The following is a 27,673-nucleotide window of genomic DNA, read 5'->3' as shown; positions in this document are numbered from 1 at the left end:
GAAAGAATACTCCCACTCCCCCGGGTGCAAGAACCTCCAAGGGTCCCAGTCAACACCTTCGCTCCCCTGAATGGGTAAGCAATCGCGGTCGTGACCTGTCCAATTTTGGTTCCTGCTGTCTCTACCCACTATCAATTCATGTGAATCCAAGTCAGGGATGGCCCCACATACCTTCTTTACAAACCCTGCATCATCCCAGTTGGGACCATACACGCTTACCAATGCTACCAACCTCCCTTCCAATGCTCCTGTTACTATTACGTACCTACCTCCCTGATCTGCCACAAATTTCTCCATTTGGAACCTCACTCTTTTATTCACCAGAACCACAACCACCTACTGCCAAAACCCGAGTGAAACACCTGGCTAACCCAACCCTTTCTAAGCCTCCCCTGATGCTTCACCCTCAAGTGAGTCTCCTGCATGGGCAGCACGGTGACGCAGTGGTTAGCATTGCTGTCTCACGGCACCGAGGTCTCAGGTACAATCCCGGCTCTGGGTCACTGTCCATGTGGAGTTTGCACATTCGTGCCGTGTTTGCGTGGGTTTTGCCCCCACAACCCAAAGATGTGCAGGATAATTGGATTGGCCACGCTAAATTGGCCTTTAATTGGAAAAAATGAATTGGGTACTCTAAATTTAAAAACAAAATGAGTCTCCTGCAGCATCGCCATATCTGCTTTCAAACTTTTCAAATGCGCAAGCACCCTCGACCTCTTCACTGGGCCTCCCAACCCCATCACGTTCCACGTAGCTATCCTAACAGTGGGTCTCTCCCCCCTCCCTGATTATCCATCATCATCATAATTTTGGGCCTTACCCACTGAGACTGACCTGTCCCTAAACATTGTTGACATCGAACCCCATGCCCCCCCTCCCAGAATCTTCCCCCCCACACTCCCTCTCGAAGAAACCCCACCCATTGTCAATCCCCTCCCCTCCCTTTTCTCACCTCCTAGGCCCATTGAAACCTGTTCACCAAGCTCCAATGTCCGTAGCCCCTCCCCCCCACAACACCTCTGCACACTAAGCGACTTAAGTTAGCTGGTGCGGGGGCCCCTGTTCAGGCCTTTCCTCCCTTCCCGCCCAGTCCCAGGGAAAAAAAACAATCAAATATATACTTTCATAAAATATCGTCGCTACAAAGAACAGCAACAAAAATCTTTAAACTCGATAAGTTAGGTTCCTCCTATTTCCTTTCGTAAGACTGTATTCAGTGACATGGCACTCTAGTGGAGAAACAATGCCACTACAACTACATCAGTCTTTCATTACTCTAAAATCAGCATTAGAAGCTGATATTTTTTATTGACTATCATTGACTATGCACTTGAAAAAAGGTGATTGCAAATAGCATTAGTCTTTCCTCATACAAAGAAATTGGAAAGTATGACTCATTAATAATACACTAAGAAAAAGTGTTAGTTGAAGGCACATTGCTAACCTTCATGATTGTAAGGTAAACTGCCTGCCACTTTGAATTCTTTAGAACCAATATCAAACACTTGGAGAGGAGGTGGGAGTTACCAGTATGGTAGCTGAGTCAGGAATTTAATTACGTGGAGTGACTGGAGAAGCTTGGATGATTTCCCTGACAGCAGAGAAGATTAAGATAAAATTTAATAGCGATATTCAAAAGTATTAAGCGTTTTGATAGAATACAGAGAAAATAGTTTCATTGGCAGGAGAGTCAGTAACCTGAAAACAAGGATTTAAGATAAGTGGCAAAAGAACCAGAAAGGAAGTAATAAGATGTATTTTTTAAGCAGTGAGTTGCTGTAATGTGTGTGCATCATGTGAAAGGGTGATGGAAGTGGACTCAATAATCGCTTTCAAATATACATTTGAAAGGGAAACGCTTACAAGGTGATGGGAAAAGGAGCAGGGAAGTGCCACTAATTGGATAGCTCTTTCAAAGAACCAGCACTGATACGATGGACCAAATGGCCGTGTCCTGTGTTGTATGATTCTGTGACTTCCCATAAACAAAGTCCCTCGGAATGACAGAGCAGCAAACATTCACACACCAATTATTTCCCCAAATATTTACTGCATTGAGGGAACGCTGAAATTAAACTCATTCTTCCCAGGAGGACAAAACAGGGCTAATAATAATCTTCATTAGTGTCACCAGTAGGCTTACATTAACACTGCGCTGAGGTTCGGGAAGCACGGTGGCACAGTGGTTAGCACTGATGCCTGTGGCGCTGAGGACCCGGGCTCAAATCCCGGTCTGTGTGGAGTTTACACATTCTCCCTGTGTCTGCGTGGGTTTCACCCCCACAACCCAAAGATGTGCAAGGTAGGTGGATTGGCCACGCTAAATTGCCCCTTAATTGGAAAAAAATAATTGGGTACTCTGAATTTTTCATTTTTTAAAAACACTGCAGTGAAGTTACTGTAAAAATCCTCTAGTCGCAACACTTAGCGTACATGGAGATAGAATTCAGAATGTCCAATTCACCTAACAAGCACGTCTTTCGGGGCTTGTGGGAGGAAATCGGAGCACCCAGAGGAAATCCACACAGACACGGGGAGAAAGTGCAGATTCTGTACAGACAGTGACCCAAGCCGGGAATAGAACCCTGGTTCCTGGCGCTGTGAAGCAACAGTGCTAACTACTGTGCCGCCCTTAATATACTTATGGTATATTAAGGGTATTATGGTAAATGGTACCTGCCAGTCACTATAGATAGAAATGTCACAGTTGTGACTTTAAAAGCATCACAATGCCCTCAATATGACACTGCTGTCATAACTGAAAATGTACACAACTTGAATTTAATCATCACCGTTCCGAATCTCAGCTTAATTCCAAAGCACGAGAAGCTGGGTTTCCCCCCTGTAGCGCACGAAGACTCCATGAGACGAAATGAGTGAAGTCGATGAGGCTTTATTAAGCGTGTCTGTTCCCCAGCAGCTCGATAGTAAACTGGCATGCGGGGGAAGGCACCGGCTTCTTATACTTCGCCTTCAGGGCGGAGTATGAGGTCAACGGCCAACCAGGACCCGGGATCTGTCAGCCAATGACATTAGGGCTTCCAGTCCCACATGACCCCCAATACATACTACCACACCCCCCAAACACATCAAGCTAGCCCCTCCAGCGATCTCTCTTCTCCCGCCCCCTCCGACACTCCACACCCACCATCACCACCCCTCCCTCCTCCGCCCCAAATGTTCAACCCACCAAACGACCATCGACTCAAATTTGCTCTGTTCAGCACCAGAGCTCCCTGATTTAGGGTGCCAATTCATCCAGTTCAGTACTGGATGATAGTTTTCAAGCAGACGGCTGCAGTTTCCTGATTTGCTGTGGAAGATTTACTGTCTGTTTTTTTTAAATGCCTATCGGAGCGGCCTCTGAGGAAGTGTTTATGGTTGAATTTGCTTTTTGCCAGTGGGACAAAGCACCAGCTCCACAATGATTCTCACTGCCAAACTAGTGTGGAAGGACAGTCATGGCAGCCGTCGGGAGGAGGGCAGGAATTAGTTGAGTTTGAGGGGGATAGGGAGGATAGGAACTGCCGATCAGCATGTGCCTCCTTCATGACTCCCTCACACATTCTGGAGTACAGAGCGCACTCGAATAAGTATCTGTCAAGAGCTCAAAAGGGAGAGTGTGTGAATACAACAGCAGCCTGGGTAAAAGCAACACTGGATTTTTAAAAATTTAGTTCCCGAAAAGATCATTATAAATTGGAAATGTACAATCCCCTCAAATTTAGCTCACTCTAAGACACTGAGTTCATGATTGTACTTTCCCCCCCTCATTTAAAAAAAGGGTGTGCATAAGGGTTGGTGGGCATATCCAGCATTCCTGAAGGTTCTTTAGTGGCTATCCAACACTTTGTGAGAAACACCGCTCATTTGATAATAATTTACACTTAGTCAAATTCTGAAGAAGTATTTATTTCAATCGATCTTGCAAGAATGGGTGCCGCCGGTAAGCAACAGCAGACACAAAGAATTCACACAGCATCACTTTGTTATATACAATCCGTGAGAATACAATCCGTGAGAAACACATCCCACAAACTGCAGAAAGGACAGTTCCCTTATCAGTGATTCCTTATTTGGACTTGTTATGTTCATTTTGTCTTCCCCGAAGGTCAGTCCTGTACATAGTTACAACAACTCGCTCACTGTAGCGTACACAGAACTTGACATGTTAATTTTCCCATCAGGCCTTATTGTTGACATCTTAATTGTGAATCAGAGTTTATACATGTAAAAACAACACAAAATGGTCACTTCTCACACACTTGACCATCATTTATTCTCTCAGACCACTATCTGCTCACTCTACCACCAGACCATCCTGGCCCCCATCTCCATGCCCAACCATTATCTGCCCTGCAACCACCATCAGGCCCACCCAACCACCAAGCAAGTCTCCACTCTGCAATCAAGAACCTCTCCAAGATCCTCCTTCATTCTCCCACTACATCTAACTTCTCTCCTAGACAGTCAATCAGACTTCATGGTACCCAATGAAAAAAAAAACTAAAGGAACCCTGCAGCTAAATTCTCCAGGATATTCAAGAAACCTGTTCCTCAGAACCCTGGCAATAGAATCCACCTCCAGACTTAATCCAGGCCAATGGTGGCTGATAACCAGTCACCTTAGCTCAAAGTTCTTTCATTTTCAGTTCAAAGAACAAAGAACAATACAGCACAGGAACAGGCTCTTCGGTCCTCCAAGCCTGTAGCAGACATGATACCAATCTTTGCCAAAACCTTCAGCATTTCCTTGTGTCGTATCCCTCTATACCCATCCTATCCATGTGTTTGTCAAGATGCCTTTTGAACAGCGTTAATGTATCTGCTTCCACAACCTCCCCTGCCTCGCACATCTCCTCTAAACTTTGCCCCACGGACCTTAAACATATGTCCCTTGGTGACTGACCCCTCCACCCTGGGAAATAGTGCCTGCCCATCCACTCTATCCATGACCCTCATAATCTTGTAGACCTCTATCAGATCACCCCTCAACCTCCATCTTTCTAATGAAAACAGTCCAAGTCTATTAAGCCTCTCCACATAGCTAACATCCTCCAGACCAGGCAACATCCTGGTAAATCTCCTCTGTACCCTCTCCAAAGCCTCCACATCCTTCTAGTAGTGTGGCGACCAGAATTGTGCGCAATATTCTAAGTGCAGCCTTACCAAGGTTCTATACAACAGAAATGCTTAATTAAGTATTGGCAGGCTGGGGTCTCCCAAACCTTGTGCCGCAGAACCCCGAGTGGCCTCCCAGGAACATCGGGGAACCCCAAACATTCTCATAATGTCAACTCCCCCTTTTTGACACAAAATAGGTGTGAACATAGAGTTAAAACGTAAAAAAGTATTTTCTAGGGATGTACACCACATCCACTGCATTACCTTCATCAACCCTTCTTGTCACTTCCTCAAAGAATTTGATCAAATTTGTGAGGTAAGGACGTCCTTTAACAAATCCATGCCGACTATCCCTGACTACTCCATGCCTTTCTATGTAACTGATTCTGCTAATTTGCCCACCACAAACGTAAGACTAACTGGCATATAATTATTCGGCATTTCCTTCAATCCCTTTTTAATCAATGGTACCACGTTTGCATTTCTCCAGACCTCCAGTACTTCCCCTGTGTCTAGTGAGGATTGGAAAATCATCCTCAGAGCATCTGCTATCTCCTCACTGACCTCCTTCATTAGCCTCAGAAACAATCCACCTGGCCCTGGCAACTTATCAACTTTCAAGAATCTCAATCCTTCGAGTACTTCCTCTCTATTTAGGATTATCCCATCCAGTATGGGCAGCACGGTAGCCTTGTGGATAGCACAATTGCTTCACAGCTCCAGGGTCCCAGGTTCGATTCCGGCTTGGGTCACTGTCTGTGCGGAGTCTGCACATCCTCCCCGTGTGTGCGTGGGTTTCCTCCGGGTGCTCCGGTTTCCTCCCACAGTCCAAAGATGTGCAGGTTAGGTGGATTGGCCATGATAAATTGCCCTTAGTGTCCAAAATTGTCCTTAGTGTTGGGTGGGGTTAGTGGGTTATGGGGTAGGGTGGCGGTGTTGACCTTGGGTAGGGTGCTCTTTCCAAGAGCCGGTGCAGACTCGATGGGCCAAATGGCCTCCTTCTGCACTGTAAATTCTATGATAATCTATGAGTATCTCACACTGTTGCTCCTGGACTACTATATCTGCATCATCCATTTCCTTTGTAAACACAGAGACAAAATATTCATTTGAAACCATTCCCACAGCCTCTGCATCTACACACAAGTTCCAATCTTCATCATTGCTAGGTCTCACTTTATCCTTAAATAGCCTTTTACCATTAATAAAATGGTAAAGCATCTTTGGGGTTTCTTCAACTTTACTTGCTAATTGTTTTTCATGCTCTCTCTGATTTCTTTATTTCCTTTATGACTTCGTCCCTGCACTTTCTATAATCATCTAGGCTATCTGCAGTGCTTAGTTCTTTATGCCTATAGTACGCTTTATTTTTCTGTTTGATCTTCCCCTGTATTCCTCTCGACAATCAGGGGAGTCTAGATTTGGCAGAACCACTCTTATTTTTGGAGGGGACATGGCTACTTTGTACATTTAGTATCTCTCCTTTTAGTGCTTCCCACTGATTTTCCACAGATTTATCCTCTAGCAATGCTGGCCAGTCCATCTCAGCCAAGTCCCTCCTCATTTCTACAAAATTTGCCTTTCCCCAGTTCAAAATTTTTACTCCTATTTTATCTCTGTCCTTTTCCATGGTAATTCTGAATTGAGCTGAATTACGATCACTATCCCCGATATGGTCACCAACTGTCACTTCACCCACTTGGCCTTCTTCATGCCCCAAGACTAGGTCTAGAATTGCAACTCCTCTTGTTGGATTTGTCACTTATTGGGTGAAAATAATTTCCTGGACACACTGCATGAGGTTTTCTCCCTCAGTTCTCCGTATACTGTTTGATTCCCAGTTGATATTGGGATAGTTAACGTCTCCTACTATTAATACCCTCTTGTTCTTAAAGGCAGAAATTTGCCTACATTTTTGCTCTTTTATCTTCCTTTCATAATTTGGGGGTCTATAGTATACTCTCAGTAGTGTGACGGCCCCTTTTGTATTTCTAAGTTCAACACATACAGCCTCATTTTTTGACCGTTTAGTATATCATCCCTTATCAAACTCAAATTGATTCCTTAACCATTAGTGCTACTTCCCCTCCTTTTTTATCTCCCCCTCTGTCCTGTCTGAAAACTCTGTATCCAGGGATATTGAGCTGCCAATTTTGCCCCTCCTTTAGCCAGGTTTCCATTATAGCAATAACATTCTGCTACCATATATCTATCTGTGCTGTTAACTCATCTACCTTGTTTGTAATACTCCTTGCATTGAAGTATAAACAGTTTAACCCCACCATTTTCCCTTGCTGGACACTTTTAAAACTTTGCTTCTCCTGTAATTCCAAGCCTATCATTAAATCTTCTACATCACTAGCTAAAGTTCTACCTCCATTTTCCTGATCTGAGTTTGACCTATCTGATCCTACTCCTGGGAACACATCTGTGGAGAGAGAAGGGAGTTAAAGTTTTGAGTTTGGTTGAGTCATTCAGATTCGAAACGTTAGTTCCCTTTTCTTCCACAGATGCTGTCAGGCGTGCTGAGATTGTCCAGTATTTTCTGTTTTTGTTTGTGACTTAAAACAGATTACTTCATTGCTGTTTGTGGGAGCCCGTTATATGCAAATTGGTCTCTGTATTCCCTACATCACAGCTCTGATTCACAAGTACTTGATTGGATGTCAAGCACTTTGGCAGATCCTAAGATTGTGAAAGGCGGTATATAAATAAATGCTTTCTGTTCAATTTTCCAAAACTCCAATTGTCTATTGCCAAACATTGTCTTCAAATGAATACGTATTTATAAAGTGATTGTTGACAATTAATTAACGCTTTTTTTTTAATAGTTACACACCAGAAAATAGCCCACATGCTGACCTGGAAGAAAACTATTGCAGAAATCCTGACAATGATACCACAGGTCCTTGGTGCTACACTGTAGATGTAAACTTGCGATGGGAATACTGTCAAATCCAAAATTGTGAAGGTATTGTCTTGTGGAGCACAACCGTTAAATTAATGTCTGAAAGCTCAGCTATGACTAAAGAGAGGATGGATAGCAAGCTGGCTACACAACACAAAACAGAGAATTAGAGTTAAGGCTGCACAGATGGGTGTGAGATGGGAAGTGACATTGCACATGCATCAGTGGTTCATGATTTCCATTAATAATGGGAACTTGAGGGGTGGCACGTGGCACAGTGGTTAGCATTGCTGCCTACAGCGCTGAGGACCCGGGTTCGAATCCCGGCCCTGGGTCACTGTCCGTGTGGGTTTGCACATTGTTTGCGTGGGTTTCACCCCTACAACCCAAAGATGTGCAGGGTAGGTGGATTGGCCAAGCTAAATTGCCTCTTAATTGGAAAAAAATAATTGGATAGTCTAAAATTATTTTTAAAAATAAAAAATAAAAAAAATAATGTGAACTTGGACTGCCGGGCCCGACACTGGCTCTCTGGCTGGGGTGGGGGTGGGGGACTGCCGGGGTGGGGGGAGGTGGGGGTGTGTGACCCGGGGGGGGGGGGTGTGTGACCCGGGGGGGGGGGGGGGGAACCCCCACGGGATGAGGCTGAGCTCACCAGGATGCCTGGGGAGCGGGGCCCGGGTCCAGGGGGTGATCAATGGGATGACAGGTCGTTCTACACCAACTGAACGGGGTTCCACTCGATGAACGTGCAGCTGATATGTGACCATCAGCTGCGCATCATACAAATCTGCGCCCGATACCCAGGTAGTGTGCTCGACGCCTTCATCCTGGCACACCCAACAATGCCTGACATGTTTGAGAAGACCCCCCGCCTGGAGATTGGCTCCTGAATGACAGAGGTTATCCACCGTCGTCGTGGCTGATGACGCCCATCTGGAGGCCAGAGACTGATGCCGAGACCCGCTACAACAACACCCAAGCAGCAACCAAAAGTGTGAGCAATGAATGCTTCGGTATCCTGAAGATGCGATTCAGGGGCTGGAACGCTCTGGAGGGGCCCTCCAGTATGATGTTGAGAGGGTCGCCCGCATCATGGCGGCTTGCTGTATAGCCCCGCATAGCAGAGGGGCAATGTGATGGGGGAGGAGGATGAACACTAGGCCTCATCCGACGAGGAGGATGCGGGGGAAGGTGAGTGTGGTGATATCCATCACTGTCAATACACAAGGAAGGGGTTAATGTAGATACACTAGGACTGAGTAAACACTAGAGGGAGCACCAGAGACATCATGACATGCAGACATAAAGCTAATGAACACTTAGAATAGGACACGACCAATGGGCAGTCAAGACACCCAGAGGTGACACTACCGCAAGGGGGCAACCCATATAAAAGGACAGGGCACACATGCCCTTTCTCTTTCCACAGGCGACACAGGGACAGATCAGAAGCATCACACCCACACATGGATTAGAGCAGACTGGTTAGTTAGATTGAGTTACTATAACAAGATTAGCAGGAGAGTCGAACTCAAGTAGGAGAATTGTTAACTGTTCAATAAATGTGTTAAACCTATCTCCAAGTCTGAACCGTCCTTTGTCAGAGTATACATCAAGGAAGCAGCTTATGCTACATGAAGAAGCATAACACAACAGCGAGGATGGTCAGTTCATGGGGCCTAGGCAGGTACGGGAGGCTGCAAGACGTGTGCACCAGGGCCAACCAGCACGGGGCACTCTGATTGCCTCCAGGTTCACCGGCTAGTGGCACGGGGTGTGAGGGGGGGGGGGAACTGGCCAGGGGCACAGACACCGAATCCCACCCCCACACCTCCCCCTCCTGGCCACAACCCCCCGCCTGCAACCCCCTGCATGATACATATCTGCCGCACTATGGGGTACGGACCCTGGGTTGGCAGTAACACCGGGTCTGGTCCATGGGACAGAGGATGATGACAACCAGCTCTGCGATGAGCTCTGGTGCTCCGCATCGTTTGACAACGTCTGACTCCTGCCTACTATAGCACTTTCCACCGTCCACCTAGGTGACCCCTGCATGCGAGCTGGCTATTCCATCACACGATCCCATCGAATCCCTGGGGCCACACACCACCCTCACCCTCACCAACCCAGCAGCTGCATCTTTACCTTCACCTCCACCCTCATCCCCACACCATCCGCACCCCCACTCTCCTCCGGCCCGCAGTCTAATCATGCGTCCTGTCTTGTGTCTTGCAGGACCTCCTGGTGATGAGGCGTGTCCATCCGGTGTCCCCTCACCTAGCCAGTGCACAGCCGGAGCCCCCACTCCGCCCTCCACTCCCCCCACCCCTGCCCTCGGTGAATTGAGCACTGAAGACAAAAGTGTCTTGAATGGCAGCCTTCCTCCTCGAATCTGAGGATGAACTGATTTCCCGTCACAGTTGTCTCCAACATCCTCCATTATCCCAGAGACACTCACCTCGATTGGTCATTTTGGTGAAGAGGCTCCTGGAACACTATCTGGTGTGCACCACATACTGATCCAGTACAGCAGATGGAGGTAGGAACATCCAAGGGGGCGGATGGTCGGAGGGCGTGCTGAGCCCAGGGATTAGGTCACTGTCTGTGGGGAGTCTGCACGTTCTCAACTTGCCTGCGTGGGTTTCCTCCGGTTCCCTCCCACAGTCCAAAGATGTGCAGGTTAGGTGGATTGGCCATGCTAAATTCCCTTTAGTGTCCAAAAAGGTTGGGTGGAGTTACTGGGTTACGGGGATAGGGTGGAGGTGTGGGCTTGGGTGGGGTGCTCTTTCCAAGGGCCGGTGCAGACTCGATGTGCCGAATAGCCTCCTTCTGCACTGTAAATTCTATGATTAGCTGCCGTCTAGACAAGTTTTTGGTTTCTGGAATGGACAGTCCCATCGATTGTGGAGATGCAGTCGCAGAGTCAGGGGCTACGTAAGGGGCACGCATCTAGTACCTGCAGGCGCAGTTGGAGGAGTCCAACAACATGCAGGAGCAGAAGATGATGCCAACAATGCGTGCCACCCAGGCCAACACTGCACGGCGGATGTGTAAGCAGTCGGACATCCCTGCCTACGACTTCTGTGGATCAACGAGAGGGACCCCGAGACCTCTCTAATATGAAGTCCCACGAGGTGTGTGTATTTGCTTTAGTGGAGAGTGTGGGTGAAAGCTTAACGCCTGAGAATTCAACCTTGTTGGTCTCTGAAGTGGACTCCTGTGCCTGACTGGTGGAGACACTGGGCTGCTCCCCTGATGCACCTGCAAGAGAAGAGATATTACATTAATGAATGGCTGGGGAATAATGAAGAGACAGGACACAGTGTTAGCTTGGTATGATGGATGATGGGTTTCTGGGTCCTCATCTGGTTTCTTGGCGCCACTTTCTGCACAGCGCAGGAGCTGTCATCTTCCACCCAACTAGCTGGAGTGCTCTGCCTCGAACAGCGAGAAGACTTTAAACTTGGGCATATCTTCATTTGTCTGGACCTTTTATGTGTAAGCAGTGTAAGCAGACCGCATACTAGGTCAGAAGATAACGATGTCTGGCATGTGTGGTTGGTGATTGGGATTAGGGAGGTGATGAAGTGACAAGGCACAGGGGAGATGAAGATGTGTTTGGGAGAGCGAGTGGTGGTTTTCCTTGAGCTGGCAGTGAGTGGGCTCCCTGTGGATGTGTGATGGGTTTGCAAATATGTGAGTCGAGGGTGATGGGAAGAGTGACCCTGGCAGAATGGAGGAGATCATTCATCCTCTTCCTGCACTAGATGCCTGTCCTCCTCTGCAGGAAGCTGGTACTTAACAGCACAGCTAAAGCCTCCTATTTGGGGTTGGTGACCTTGGTTGAGGGTCTCTCTTCTGTACATAGGTACAGGATGTGCTGATGCTCCTCCACTGCATCCAGAAGTCTGCCAAGGGAGCTCCGTGAATTGAAGTGCCGACTTCTTCTCTGCCAACCTCTGCGTTGTACGATGATCAAGTAGCGAGGGAAGGTGGGTTAGCCTTTAAATAATACATCCCACTTATTGAAGTGCTCAGCTGATAGCAGGATGGGCGAATCATAGGCTACCTTTCACGGAAGCGGTGTGAAACCTGCGGAGAATTAATTTTTTCAAAATGACTAAAAATACAGAGCGAAAACCTACCACAGTGGGCTAAATGCTGCTTTTCCTGCCCGAAACCACACTTTGTCAAAAAATGGGAAAATTCCACACGCTATTTTTTATCTCAGCCGTCTCTATTCTGACATGTAAGGACGCATGAAAATTCAGGCCTATGACATTATGCAACTATTGATCTCATGCTCCTACTTGGGAGTGGCGCTGGCAGGAAGCGCAAATTTAAGGTAGGTTTCCAATACTATACACCTCCTCTGACAGGTGGGAGCAGGGAATTGACTTGACTATATGCTTCACTAGGACTGTCAACCTTGAGAAGGACATTTATGATTAGGTTGGTTAAAATGGATTGAAATCCTCTTAAAACAAATACAACTGTGCTTATTTTCTAAAAGGTAACTTGCAGCAGCATGGATTAGATATTAAACCAGCCTGGCAGGCTGTCATTTTCCATGGCTGAGGCGCAACAGCCCTTCACACTACCAAGTCAAAGTTGACATTTTTAAATGGACATCATCCCCATGAAAAAGCAATTGCAAATCTTTCTTTCCCTTTCCATTTGTTGTTATGGGCAACTTTATTACATTGGCTTGTAATGTTTCAGCACTTGTTCTTGATATCACTATAAAATAGTGCCTCTTGGTTAGGATTAGTTAAACAGAACATCACCTTACAATTAGAGCTCGGCTGTTCTGCGATGACTTCAGTCTAATGGAAATATGGAACTCTCTTCCCCAAAAAGCTGTGAACTTTGGGTTAATTGAAACATTCAAGACTGAGATTAACAGATTTGTTCGGTATAGGATGGGGAACCTAGACAGGAAAATTGAATTGAGATACAAATCTGGCATGATCTAACTGAATGGTGGGTTCTCAGAGTTGAATAGCCCACTTGTTTCTATGGCCAGAATTTTCTGACCCCTCCCCCCAGTGGGATATTATGGTCCCATGGATCTGAATGAGATTTAAATTGCTCGCCACATCTGTTGGGGGATGGGGGTGGGCATAAAATCCTGACCAACGTTTCTGAAGAAACCCCTTTAAACACTGCCTGTGGTTTCATCCTTTTACTCAGTGAGAATCAGGCAACTCAATGATACATTTAGACAGTCACTGCATGATCAAGATGAAAGGTTACCAAGAACTTTGGAAAATTTGTTCTCCTGACAATGGCATTGGTTTAATTCTAACCTCCAAATTGAACAATTAGTTCTCCCTATTCTGCTTCACATTTACGTCGCTCTGCTGTTTTGCTGCTGCATAACAGTCGTGCCATTTGTCATTTTTGCATTTTGGTTACAGAGGAGTGCATGTTCTGCAGTGGCGAGAATTATCGTGGGAAAATTTCACAAACGGAGGATGGTGTCACATGTCAGCACTGGGATTCACAAATACCTCATCTTCATGGATACAACCCATCCGTGTAAGTAGCAGAATGAGTCAAATAATTCACTGTCTGTATTTTCAATTTTAGTTCTTTGATTATTTGGTATCATCATTTGGCATAAACAGCCTCACATCAAACTGAATGAAGAGCATAAATATCTGTTGAAAATTAATTAGGGTCTACTAATTAACCATTTGGCAATTTCAACACTTGAGAGGGCTGGGATTGAAGAGCATAATCAAAATGTGGGTAGACGAGGTTCATTTAACCAAAAGTGATGGGCTTCTTGGGCCTAACGATTGTGTTGACTGTTGATTCTTTCCTAAAAGTTCATAAGGGTAAATGTTTCAAAAGGCAATTGTTTGCTTCATTTTTTTCTCCTAAACAGGTTTGCTCTTCATTTCTCCTCTACATTTTTTGTTTCTTCAGGTTGTTTTCTTTTCTGCCTCTTCTCTATTCCTTCTTCTCCTTCTTCTCTCCGGAGAAGAGGTTTTTCACAGGAGCTCTGGGTGGAAAGGAATCACAATCACATTATGAATCAGAAAACATAGTCAAGAGGAGCTACTCAGATTGGCAAAATATAAGAAATGGTATTCCACAAGGATCAGCGCTGAAGTTACTTGTTGCTCACAGTTTACATTATCTATATGGACTTGGGAGTCAGAGTACAAATTCGAAATTTTCAAATGACACCAAATTGTTTGGTGTAGTTAAAACAAAGAAGCAATGCAATAAATTCCATGAAGGTGGGCGGAACGGTAGCATAGTGGTTAGCAGTTGCTTCACAGCTCTGTTATGGGCCAGGGTTTAGAGAATCCCAAAGTGTATCATGGAGTTCACCTGACCCACAACTTTTAATAGATTGTGGTATGGGGAGCACACGGCCCACTCTACAGGTGTGGTGCAGCAGAAATGGAAAAGTATTTTTAAAAGCAAAACCATGTTTATTCTATGAACTCAAGTTAACCTTTTTAAAACATACAGTGAACATCTTAGCAACCATCAATTGAAATACAACCCACAAACAATACAACACTATGTAATCCTTAATAACTTCCCAAACAACATCCAGAAGACAAAAGAAACACCTTTTAACAGAAGCACATCAGGTTTACATTCACTACTGAGAATATTTATAATTCTGAATTCACCAAATGATCAAGAGATAGTCTTTTCATGGCAGAGAGAACAGCAGTACACCTGCTTTGTCTGGTTTCAGCCCCAACGCAGAAAAACGAAACCAAAAAAACAGACACACACAAGCTTTTCTCAAATTGTAACTAAAAAGCAGAGCCAGAGCTCAGCTCCACCCACATTCTGACATCACTGCAGTAACATGAGCAGCCAAACATTTCTTAAAGTGACATTATCATGACAGCTCCAGGGTCCCAGGTTTGATTCCCGGCTTGGGTCATTGTCTGTGTGGAGTCTGCACGTTCTCCCTGTGTCTGTGTGGGTTTTCTCCCGGGTGCTCCGGTATCCTCCCACAGTCCAAAGATGTGCAGGTTAGGTGGATTGGCCATGATAAATTGCCCTTTGTGTCCAAAGAAAGGTAAGGTGGGGTTACTGGGTTACGGGGATAGGGTGGAGATGTGGGCTTAAGTAGGGTGCTCTTTCCAAGAGCCGGTACAGACTCGATGGGCTGAATGGCCTCCTTCTGCACTGTAAATTCTATGATTCTAAGACAGTAATAAACTTGCAGAACAGGCTTATAATTTACAAATTATTTCAAGATAGGTATGTGACATGGTGTATTTTGTTAGGAAGATGAAGAAAGCTATACACTGTGAGGAAAGTAAGCCTAAATGGGACTAGACAAGTAAAGGTAGTTAAGCATACAGATACACAAGCCTTACACAGAAATATTACAGCACAAAAGGAAGCCACATGGCTCATTGTGTCTGTACCGACTCTCTGAATAAACCATTCATTTTATGCCAAACTCCCACCATCTCCACCTTAGTCTGCACATTCTTCCTTTTTTGATAACTGTCTAATCCCCTTTTGAATGTTTCAAATTAATCTGCCTCCATCACAATCTCAGGCACTGCATTCCAGACCTTAACCACTCACTGCGTGAACAAGATTTTCCTCAAGTCACATTTGCTTCTTTTACCAATCACTTTAAATCTGTACCTCTCATTCTCAATCTTTTCACGAATGGGAACTGTTTCTCCCTGCCTATTCTGTCCAGTCTCCTCATGATTTTGAATACCTCTATCAGACCTTCTCACAGCCTTCTCTTCTTCAAGAAAAACAGTCCCAAATTCTCCAATATAACTTCATAACTGAAACAACACTTGAGCGATTCTCAAAATCTTTTCTGCAACCTCTCCAATGCCTTCATATTTTTCAGTAAGTGTGGCATCCAGCAGGTCCTTACCTCTTCTCATAGTGACCTTCCTCTCATTCCAATTGCAAATGCAATGTTGTCATTCATCTCAAGAGGCTTGGAATATAAAAGCAGGGATGTACTTCTGAAGCTTTATAAAGCATTAGTTAGGCCCCATTTAGAATACTGTGAGCAATTTTGGGCCCCACACCTCAGGAAGGACATACTGGCACTGGAGCGGGTCCAGCGGAGATTCACACGGATGATCCCAGGAATGGTAGGCCTAACATACGATGAACGTCTGAGGATCCTGGGATTATATTCATTGGAGTTTAGGAGGTTGAGGGGAGATCTAATAGAAACTTACAAGATAATGAATGGCTTAGATAGGGTGGATGTAGGGAAGTTGTTTCCATTAGCAGGGGAGACTAGGACCCGGGGGCACAGCCTTAGAATAAAAGGGAGTCACTTTAGAACAGAGATGAGGAGAAATTTCTTCAGCCAGAGAGTGGTGGGTCTGTGGAATTCATTGCCACAGAGGGCGGTGGAGGCCGGAACGTTGAGTGTCTTTAAGACAGAAGTTGATAAATTCTTGATTTCTCGAGGAATTAAGTGCTATGGAGAGAGAGCGGCTAAATGGAGTTGAAATCAGCCACGATTGAATGGTGGAGTGGTCTTGATGGGCCGAATGGCCTTACTTCCGCTCCTATGTCTTATGGTCTTATGGTCTCTGGTAGGTTCCAAAGTGGGGCCAGTTACTAATCATCTTATGAGTTAACCCATAATCATCTGTCAATTATTAGCCTTCCTTCATTTTATGAACTTTGTAGTCTTCCAGGTAAGACCTTAACTCCAAAGGCACACTGTTTTTGAATTCCTCCAGCAATATTACCTCCCTTAGGTTACCAAGTTCCTGTTCAGCTTTATTGACCGACACTACCGATCAAACTCTATTTCCATTTCTCTGGTAAATTCTACACAGGTCTTACTTGTTTTCGTTCCCATATTTCTAAATAGTTTTCGTTCCCATATTTCGGCACCGACTCTTAAGCATTGAGTATCACAGTCTTTACTTGGTCATAATTGCAAAAGTGCTCCACGGAAAAAGATGACTACCCCCCACAGCCTTCTTGACCAAGTTTGTAGGAGCCAATTCAGATTCCTGCCAATTTTCTCAAAGGACACAAAGTACATCTCTACCTCACTGAAATAGGTGATAAGTGAAACATTTTTGTCAAATCAAAAAGTCAGCCTAATTTCTCCTCATCAACACAAGTTTGCATATTTGGAACTCATGCTCCACTTTGAGTTTTTCATCTCCTTTTTATCTTTCCTTATATCTTTCCCGTCTTGCTAATTTCTCTCTCTAAGCCAATCTTTCTTAGTGCCATTTCTTTATCGATTCTACCGAGTTATACTTTTCTTTTAATAAATATTTTTATTCTCCTCCTTTTTCACATTTTCATCAAACTTTACACCAACAGATAATCGACAATAACAACAAATACAATGGCAATCCCCCAGCCAACAATCCCCTTATCCCACCCACCCTCAAACAGCTCCCAACATTTTGAATACAAAAGGCCAATGAAAAAGAATCATCAATAACTTATACATTCCACCCCCACCCCCCCCCCCCCCGCTAATGTTCGATGTCATCCAATTCATGAAAATGCATGATGAATAAGGCCCATGAGTTGTAGAACCCTTCCATCTTCCCCCTCAACTCAAACTTTACTTTCTCGAGCATTAGGAACACCAGCAGATCCCCCCCCCGCCACGCCGAGGCACAGGTCGGAGAAGCCGACCTCCACCCCAACAGAATCCGCCTTCAGTCTATTAGCGAAGCGAAGGCCAAGACATCTGACTCCGCACCCGCTTCCAACCCCGACACCCTGAATATGGCTTTTAGGGACCAGGTTTGAGTCTCACGAGCACCACCTTTGAGATAATCTTAAAGACCTCCCAGTTATGGACAGAACCAAAACATATGAACGTGATTAGTGGGGCCCCCCATACACCACCGTTCACAAATATCCTCCACCCCCTCAAAAAGTAGGCTCATCCTCGCCCTTGTGAGGTGCGCCCTATACACCACCTTCAACTGTATCAGCCCCAACCTCGTGCACAAAGTTGGCGCATTCACCTTCCGCAGCACCTCACACCATGACCCCTCCACAATATCCTCCCCCAATTCTTCCTCCTCCTTCACCTTAATCCTTATTCGTGATATCTTATCTTCCCCCAGAATCACCCCATAAATTGACGACACCACCCCCTTCTCCATTCCCCCTGTCGTCAATATCTCTTCCAACAGTGTGGGAGCCGGCACCATCAGAAAGCTCTGTACCTCCTTCCTGGCAAAATTCCGGACCTGTATATACCTAAACATCTCTCCCAGCCCCAACCCATATTTCTCCCTGATGGACCATCAATTCACACGAGTCGAGTTGTAGAAGAGAACAGTGGTTTTAATAAGCTAAGAAGTATGCCAGCCTGCTGCCGCTCCCGCACTGAGAGCTGGTCACAGGTCTGCCAATTATATACCTCCCCCGAGAGGTGGAGCCACAGGCGGAGCCAACAGAAGCATCAACACAACAACAGTAAGTAACAGTGAATAAGAACAACAGTGAACATATATACAGTGGTGAATAACAGTAGGACGAATAACGAATAACGGTAAATATATATATAGTAGCAATACGTGGTTCACCTCACTCCCCAGCTCCTCCAACTTCGCAAACTGGCCTCCCAGAAACAAATCCTTTAATACCCTAACTCCCCTCTCCTCCCATCTCCGAAAATTCCCATCCCACCTTCCTGGCTGGAATCTAGGATTCCCTCGAATCGGCATTTCCCTTGACCCCGCCCACAACTTAAAGTGCTGGCGCAACTGCCTCCAGATCTTCAGCGTCACCACTACCACTGGACTGCCTGAATATTTCCCCGGGGCCATGGGGAACGGTGCTGTTGCCAACATCCTTAACCCCGAGCCCCTGCATAGACTCTCCTCCAATCTAACCCACTGGGAGTCCCCCCCTCTAACCCAGCCCCTCACCTCCTCAGCATTCACCGTCCAGTAATAACACAGTAAATTTGGGAGACTAGCCAGTTGTACTTCATAGAATTCATAGAATTTACAGTGCAGAAGGAGGTCATTCGCACCATCGAGTCTGCACCGGCTCTTGGAAAGAGCACCCTACCAAGCCCACACCTCCACCCTATCCCCATAACCCAGTACCCCATCCAACACTAAGGGCAATTTTGGACACTAAGGGCAATTTAGCATGGCAAATCCACCTAACCTGCACATCTTTGGACTGTGGGAGGAAACCGGAGCACCCGGAGGAAACCCACGCACACACGGGAGAATGTGCACACTCCGCACAGGCAGTGACCCAAGTCGGGAATCGAACCTGGGACCCTGGAGCTGTGAGGCAATTGTGCTAACCACCATGCTACCGTGCTACTTCATACTAACTGAACTGTTCTTTTCTTCCTCAAGCCCCAGGTGTCCAGTTAATTCTTTAGGAATTACATCCTTCTTAGCTCTTGATTTTACGCTAATCCCCATGTTCTCTGCTGCAGCCCATAAATTAACTTTTCACAACTGTTTCAACTCACTGAGAGTCAGGTCATCTCTCGCAACAAACATTTTTAAGATCAAGATCATTAAGACCCATTTTCTTCCACTTAAGCGGGCCAAGTACCAAACTCTCTGGGCCCGCGTCCTCTGGGCCAGGAATCACGTGGCCAAGAACTACTATTGCCCCCAAAGTCCATCTGAGGGCCAGCTTCCCTGCCCAAACCATCCCCACCAGACCCCCACACATTGACCCCCTAAATAAAGACACCCCCCATAAAGATCCCCAAAATAAAGGGACCCAACCAGAGACCCCCTAAATAAAGAGGGTCCTCAGAGACCCCTAAATAAAGAAACCCCTCACAGACCCCCAGAAAAGAGACCCCTGTCAGGAAACCCACCAGAAGAGATACCCCTGCCTGGAAGCTAGAGAGCTGTCCAGACAGAGGCAGTGAAAAAAAGTATTGCTTTAACACTCACCTGGGCAATACACCTGCTCAGACACAGGAATCGCCAAGTGCCAATTCCTGGACAGAGAAAACCAGTCAGCTGTGTTTAGACCCCCTCAGATCCTTGAGCTGCAAGCCATTCATTCATTTTATTTGATAATGATTTTATTAGGCTGCCATTGACAGCTTCCACACACACACATTTGTCAGCATTGCTCCATTCAACTTTCTTCACTGTTGAGTAACTCTGAAATGCTCTAAGGGCAATGTTTAACATCAAGCTTTGAGTGTCTGGTCCTGGACCATTTCAAGCAGAATTAAGTGCTGTCAATTTCCAGCAGACCACTTCAAAATCACTCAAACCTGAAGCATTAATTTTGTTTGAAGTGGTCCAGGACCTATCAATCAAACCTTGATGTTTATAAACATTTAGCGAACTTCAGACTCTCTCTTCTCGGGGGTCTCTCTTCAGGTGGCTCTGTGGGGGAGTCTCTTTATTTAGGGAGTCTCTTTCTTTAGGTCTCTGGGGGAGGTCCCTTTATTTAGAGGTCTTTGGAGATCCTTTATTTAGGGGATCTCTGGGGGTACCTTTATTTAGAGGGTCTCTGGGGGTGTCCCATTATTGCCGAGGTCTCTGGGTGGGTCCCATTATTTTGGAAATCTCCGGGGGACGTCCCTTTATTTAGAGGTCTTTGGGGATCCTTTATGTAGGAGATCTCTGGTGGTACCTTTATTTAGAGGGTCTCTGGGTGGGCCCTATTATTTAGGAGGTCTCTGGGAGAGGTAACTTTATTTAGAGGTCTTTGGGGCTCCTTTATTTAGGGGATCTCTGGGGTACCTTTATTTAGAGGGTACTTTTATTGGGGGAAAGGTGGGTGGGTCTGGTCACCCCCTGTACTGGGGGAATGGGGGGAGACCCAGAATATCTGGAGTGGGCGGCTGAATTGTGCAGCAGGGCAGAGGGAGGCTGAATTGCAATGCGGGGCAACCATGGGACCTCGCTATCGGGCCCCTCTCAAAATGGCGGCCTAATAGCAGAATTCCCTCGGGAATCCCTCGCAATCCTAGCCATGCAGAAATTTGCATGCTGAAGGATTGGGAATAGCTTTCTCATTTGCACTCAGGAGCGCAAAGCAGGGGCAATTCAGCTCAGGTGGGAGAACATAGGGCTGGATTCACCGTTTCTGAGGCTAAATGTGGAGGATCTGTGGCGTATTACGTCAAAAAAATCAGAGCATCCCTCACCAATCCTGCGACTGGTAAGGGGCTAGCAGCCGTGCTGCGTAAAACCCCGGCTCCCACATAAAAAATGGCTGGAGGATGGCTTGGTCTGTGGCCGCGCATGCACACGCTGGCGACCTGCAGTGGTCGCGTTGTTAAACATTGGCGCCGGCCATGTGCGGACCCGACCTGCCAGATAGTGCATCCGAGGCCACTCCCCGCCGGACCCCCCCAGCCCTCGCGGAAGCCCCCCCCCCGGCCAGCAGCACGGCTCCCACCCGATTGTGGCAGCGTGGACACAGTCCGCATCCGCCACGCCCGGTACCCGACCGCTGAGACCACACGTCAATCGCGCAGTCGGGAACTTGGTGCATCGGGGTAGAGCTTCGTGTGATGGCCTTCAGGTGACGCTCTATGGTTATCCCAACGGCGTGCAACACGCAACACGATGATGCCATTTCGGAGGGGGCAGAGCACATAAAACCGCCGTCAAACGGGCTCCACCTTCGATTTCGTTATCGGAAGGATTCTCCGCCTGATCGCCGATTACGGATTGGGGGCCGGGAACGATGAATCCCGCCCATAGTCTCCCAAATGGAGAATCACACCCAGTCTCTTTTAGCTCAGCCATACTTCTCTTTCCCAGGAGCATCTACTTTTCTTTTGCCAAACAGAAAACAAAACATTTGTGCAGAGTTCAGCTTACTCCAAAACTCGTTACCAGTTTGCTAACTGTATCTTGCAGCAGAAATTCTTTGTGCCCACATCTGTGTGTTGATTCCTTCCAACTCCAGCTCTCCTTTGTGTCTGCCAGGCACACGACTTTTGGCCTTAATTGCCTTCCTGTTGGTACTGTTTCAAGGTCAAAGCTTCTTCAGTCTCATGGACCAGTATTTCTTATATATAAAAAAATTACAATTTATCCTTTTACAATTGACTCCACAATAATTAATCTTAATAAGAGCTTTTCAACGATTTCAACCATAGTCCGCTAGTTCAAAGGTCAGAACAATGTACATTCTTGGAAATAAGGAATGCTTATTCAATTGGTTCTTACTCATTCGAGATACTATTATGTGAGGACTTTACTCAAAAGCATAGCTGCAATTGCAAAGCAGGCAAGCCACCTCATCTTATGTGTATGTACAGATGCTGGGCATTGTTTTACATTAGCTGTGTCAAACTGTTTCATTGCATGGTAACCTTTTAAAAATTCTCATCCTTGTAATCAAATCCCTCCATGGTCTCACCTCTCCCTTTCTCCGTTACCTCCTCTAGCTCTCCATGATCTCTGTCCTCCAATTCTATTATTTCCTTATTTCTATCTTGCATTGGCAGCCATGCCTTTGGATTCTAAGCTGTAGAATTTGTACCTAACCTTTTTATCTTTCTGACCTCCTTTAAGATGCTCTGTAAATCCTACCATTTTGACCAAACGTTTGGTTACATGTACTAATACTCCATTGCCTTGTGGCTGTGTCAATTTTTTTCTGATAACACTTATGAAGCACTATGGGACATTTTCCTATGTTAACAGCCCTGTATAAAATCCAAGTTGTGGTTGTTGTCCCTGAGCTGCACTTGAAAGAAATTTCTGTAAATAGCGTTTTCCTGATTATACTGTGCAAGGCTCACAGTCAGATCAATGTTCAATATCAAAGTTTCTTCACCAGAAGTAAAAATGAGAACCTTCAGTTTTCCAGATAAATATCTCGAGGAGAACTACTGTCGGAATCCAGATTGGGAACCTCGGCCGTGGTGTTTCACAACTGACTCCAACAAACGATGGTCATTCTGCAGTATTCCACGGTGTGGTACGTGTCTCAGTTTCTTCATACGTGCCCTTTAGGATCTGAGTCATACAGTGAGTTAGCACACTGCCATTTCACTTTTCAGACTTAGTTATTTGACCCGAGCTAGTCTAATGAGTGAAAGTCTTCTTCTCTTGACTTCACTTGCTTCACATTGACTGCAATACTTTTCTTTTTTTTAACCCCATAACAAAATAACAATCCCAACCCCCATCAACACATTAACCACCTGCTCACCCCCTACTGCGTTTCCGTGAGCTAGCCCGCACAGCAAGTCTGGTAGCCTCCGCCCATGGCGCCTAGCATCCTACCCCTCACTGATTCCCCTCCCCTCCCCGCTCAACCATCCTCCCAGTGCAAACTTGTGGTAAACCACTGTTGCACCTGTATTAGGTGATGTAAGGTAGGACCTGTACTACAGGTTCGCCGGTAGTCCCTGCCTGCTGGCTCAGCCCAGTAGGCGGAGTATAAATATGCGTGTCCTCCATTCAGCAGCCATTTCCCCAGCTGCTGTGGGAGGTCACACATTTTAGAGCAATAAAGCCTCAGTTGTATCCAACTCTAGTCTTTGTTCAATTGATCGTGCCTCAATTTATTGCTCTAAGATTTTCTAAAAGCTGGACCTCCGAATCAAACCAGATCACCTGCAGCTGGATCCGCAATCAAGCGATGCCAAAAAGGACTTTAATCACTAGCCAGCTTGCTTCGAGGCGTACTTCAACTCAGCGGCCACCCATGTTCCGGAGGCTCAGAAGATACAGATCCTGTACTCAAGGTTGAACTTCACCGTGTTTCCACTGATCCAGGACGCCCCGAACTACGCCAACGCCATGGCACTTCTCAAAGAAAACTACGCACAGAAAACGAACACGCTCTTCGCCAGGCACATACTCGCCACTCGCTCTCAACTCCCTGGTGAGTCCATAGAAGACTTCTGGCGGGCTCTAATCCCACTCGTTCGGGACTGTGACTGTCAGGCCGTTACGGCCACCGAACATTCCAACCTTCTTATGCGGGACGTGTTCGTAATGGGGATTGGGTCGGACCTCATACGCCAAAGACTGTTAGAAGGGGCCACGTTCGACCTAGCTGAAACAAAGAAGCTAGCGCTCTCCATGACGGTTGCCTCACGTAACATTCAGGCCTACCCCACCAGCCGCTCGGCCCACCCCTCCTACCCCTCGTGGACCCCACAGACGGCCGCCCCAGCGGGCGCCTTACCCAGCCAGTACACCTGCGCCACACGCCAGCCCGCTCACCACGGGGTTCCCCGATGTTACTTCTGCGGCCAGCAGAAAAACCCTCGCCAAAGCTGCCCGGCCCGCGCTGTCCTTTGCAAGGCTTGCAGCAAAAAGGGGCACTTCACCACAGTGTGCCAGGCCCGCGCAGTCGCCGCTATCGCCCCCACCCCCCTAGCCTACACACAATGGGCGCCGCCATCTTCACCTCCCCGGACCATGCGCGGCCAGTGGGCGCCACCATCTTCACCTCCCGGGGCCACACGCGGCCAGTGGGCGCCGCCATCTTCATCTCCCGGGGCCACATGCGGCCAGTGGGCGCCGCCATCTTCTCCCCCTCAGTCCACGTGCGGCCCATGGGTGCCGCCATCTTGTCCAACCCCCGCAACGTGCGGCCCATGGGCGCCGCCATTTTGACACCCGCAGGATCTTCAGGCGCCGCCATCTTGTCTCCCCCACGGGACATGGACACCGACAGCATTCCAGGACCTGGGCCCCCCAGGCTCCCATCATCCAACGTCAGCGACAACCGATCACGACTCGCCTCAGTGACGATCGACCAGTCTCGTCCGCACAACTTGGCCACCGCATCGACCAGTGTGAAAATCAACGGCCAGGTGACCAGTTGCCTGCTGGACTCCGGGAGCACCGAAAGCTTCATACACCCAGATACGGTAAGGCGCTGCTCCCTCGCGGTACACCCCGCCAACCAAAGAATTTCCCTGGCCTCCGGATCCCATTCCGTCGCAATCCGGGGGTTCTGCACGGTCACACTCACGGTCCAGGGCGTAGAAACCAGTGGCTTCCGCCTCTACGTCCTCCCTAACCTCTGCGCTGCCCTACTACTCGGCCTGGACTTCCAGTGTAACCTCCAGAGCCTAACCGTCAAATTCGGCGGGCCCCTACCACCCCTCACTCTGTGAGGCCTCGCGACCCTAAAAGTCAATCCGCCTTCCCTCTTCACCAATCTAACCCCGGATTGCAAACCCGTCATCACCAGGAGCAGACGGTACAGCACCCAGGACAGGACCTTCATCAGGTCCGAAGTCCAGCAGCTGCTTCGGGAGGGTATTATCCAAGCCAGCAACAGCCCCTGGAGAGCCCAAGTGGTAGTCGTTAAAACTGGGGAGAAACACAGAATGGTCGTGGACTACAGTCAGACCATCAATCGGGACACGCAGCTCGACGCGTACCCCCTCCCACGCATATCTGATATGGCCAATCTAATTGCGCAGTACTGGGTCTTCTCAACGGTAGACTTCAAATCCGCCTACCACCAGCTCCCCATTCGTAAATCAGACCGTCCATACACCGCTTTCGAGGCGGACGGTCGTCTCTATCACTTCCTCAGGGTCCCCTTCGGCGTCACTAACGGGGTCTCGGTCTTCCAAAGGGAAATGGACCTAATGGTCGACTGGTACCGTTTGCAGGCCACCATCCCATACCTAGACAACGTCACCATCTGCGGCCATGACCAGCAGACCCACGATGCCAATCTTGCCAAATTTCTCCACACCGCCACACTCCTCAACCTCACCTACAACAAGGAGATGTGCATGTTTAGCACGACCCGCTTAGCCATACTCGGCTATGAGGCCCAGAACGGAGTTCTGGGGCCCGGTCCCGACCGCATGCGCCCCCTCATGGAGCTCCCTCTCCCTCACTGCCCCAAGGCCCTCAAACGCTGCCTGGGGTTCTTCACGTACTACGCCCAGTGGGTCCCAAACTATGCGGACAAGGCCCGCCCACTCATTCAGTCCACCCATTTTCTCCTGACGGCCGAGGCACAGCAGGCCTTCGCCCATTTCAGAGCCGATATCGCCAAGGCCAGGATGCACGCAGTAGACGAGACACTGCCCTTTCAAGTAGAGAGCAGCGCATCGGACGTCGCCCTAGCCGCCACCCTCAATCAGGCAGGCAGACCCATGGCATTCTTTTCCCGCACCCTTCATGCCTCAGAAATTCGGCATTCAGCCATCGAAAAAGAGGCCCAAGCTATCGTTGTAGCTGTGCGGCATTGGAGGCATTAACTGGCCGGCAGGAGATTCACTCTCCTCACTGACCAACAGTCGGTAGCCTTCGTATTCAATAACACACAGCGGGGCAAGATCAAAAACGATAAAATCTTGCGGTGGAGGATCGAGCTCTCCACCTATAATTACGAGATTTTGTATCGCCCCGGCGAACTAAACTAGCCGCCAGACGCCCTATCCCGAGGTACATGTGCCAGCGCACAAGTTGACCGACTCCGGACCCTGCACGACAGCCTTTGTCACCCGGGAGTCACACGGTTGTACCATTTCATAAAGGCCCGCAACCTGCCCTACTCCGTCGAGGAAGTACGGACAATCACCAGGGACTGCCAGGTCTGTGCGGAGTGCAAGCCACACTTCTACCGGCCTGACCATGTGCGCCTAGTGAAGGCATCCCACCTCTTTGAACGCCTCAGCGTGGATTTAAAAGGGCCCCTCCACTTCACTGACCGAAACACGTATATTCTCAGTGTGGTCGATGATTACTCCAGGTTCCCCTTCACCATCCCATGCCCCGACATGACGTCTGCCACCGTCATCAAAGCCCTAAACACTATCTTCGCTCTGATCGGTTCCCTGCCTATATCCACAGTGACAGGGGATCCTCATTCATGAGCGATGAGCTGCGTCAGTTCCTGCTCAGTAGGGGTATCGCCTCCAGCAGGACGACCAGCTATAACCCCCGGGGAAACGGGCAGGTAGAGAGGGAGAACGGGATGGTATGGAGGGCCGTCCAACTGGCCCTACGATCCAGGAACCTCCCAGCCTCCCACTGGCAGGAGGTCCTCCCTGATGCACTCCACTCCATTCAGTCACTGCTGTGCACCACTACTAACAACACACCCCATGAACATCTTTTGGCTTTCCCCAGGAAGTCCACATCCGGGGTGTCGCTCCTGACTTGGCTCGCAGCTCCAGGACCAGTCCTGCTCCGTAGGCAAGTCCGCCTCCACAAGGCGGACCCGTTGGTGGAAAGGGTGCAATTGCTCCATGCCAACCCCCAGTATGCCTACGTGGGGTGCCCCGACGGTTGCCAAGATACTGTCTCCCTCAGGGACCTGGCACCAGCAGGTTCCACACACACACACCCCTCCGGCCCGGCGCCACCCTCCCCTCCCCTGGCGCTCCCAGCATTAACCCCACCAGGATCATCCGTCCTTCCCCTGCCCACGCCCGAGGATGAAGAGGATTTCGGCACGCTCCCGGAGTCACCGAACATCAGGCCACCATCGACATCGCCGCCACCGCTACGTCGCTCCCAGCGGAACATCAAGGCACCAGACCGGTTAAATCTCTAACTGGCACCGGACTTCAAAAGACATTTTTGATTCTCTGATCAAATACTGTAAATATAAATTCATTGCTGTATGTAATTCTCCACCACCCCCGCCGGGCTCAATTTTAACAGAGGGTGAATGTGGTAAACCACTGTTGCACCTGTATTAGGTGATGTAAGGTAGGAC

At 47.9% G+C, this 27,673-nt stretch overlaps 1 protein-coding gene across 1 annotated transcript in view; it reads left to right on the top strand.

The window, feature by feature from the left end:
* Positions 1–27,673, top strand: part of plg (plasminogen) — a 286,792-nt gene that overhangs the window by 32,189 nt on the left and 226,930 nt on the right. The window contains exons 5-7 of the mRNA XM_072503655.1: positions 7,956–8,095; positions 13,459–13,579; positions 22,824–22,942. Coding sequence (XP_072359756.1) covers positions 7,956–8,095; positions 13,459–13,579; positions 22,824–22,942 — 380 coding nt within the window. The remainder of the gene's footprint in view (positions 1–7,955; positions 8,096–13,458; positions 13,580–22,823; positions 22,943–27,673) is intronic.

Source organism: Scyliorhinus torazame, chromosome 1, assembly GCF_047496885.1.
Source record: "Scyliorhinus torazame isolate Kashiwa2021f chromosome 1, sScyTor2.1, whole genome shotgun sequence".
Taxonomy (NCBI): domain Eukaryota; kingdom Metazoa; phylum Chordata; class Chondrichthyes; order Carcharhiniformes; family Scyliorhinidae; genus Scyliorhinus; species Scyliorhinus torazame.
Note: the sequence above shows the minus strand (reverse complement) of the source record. Positions and strands in the feature narration are given on the sequence as shown.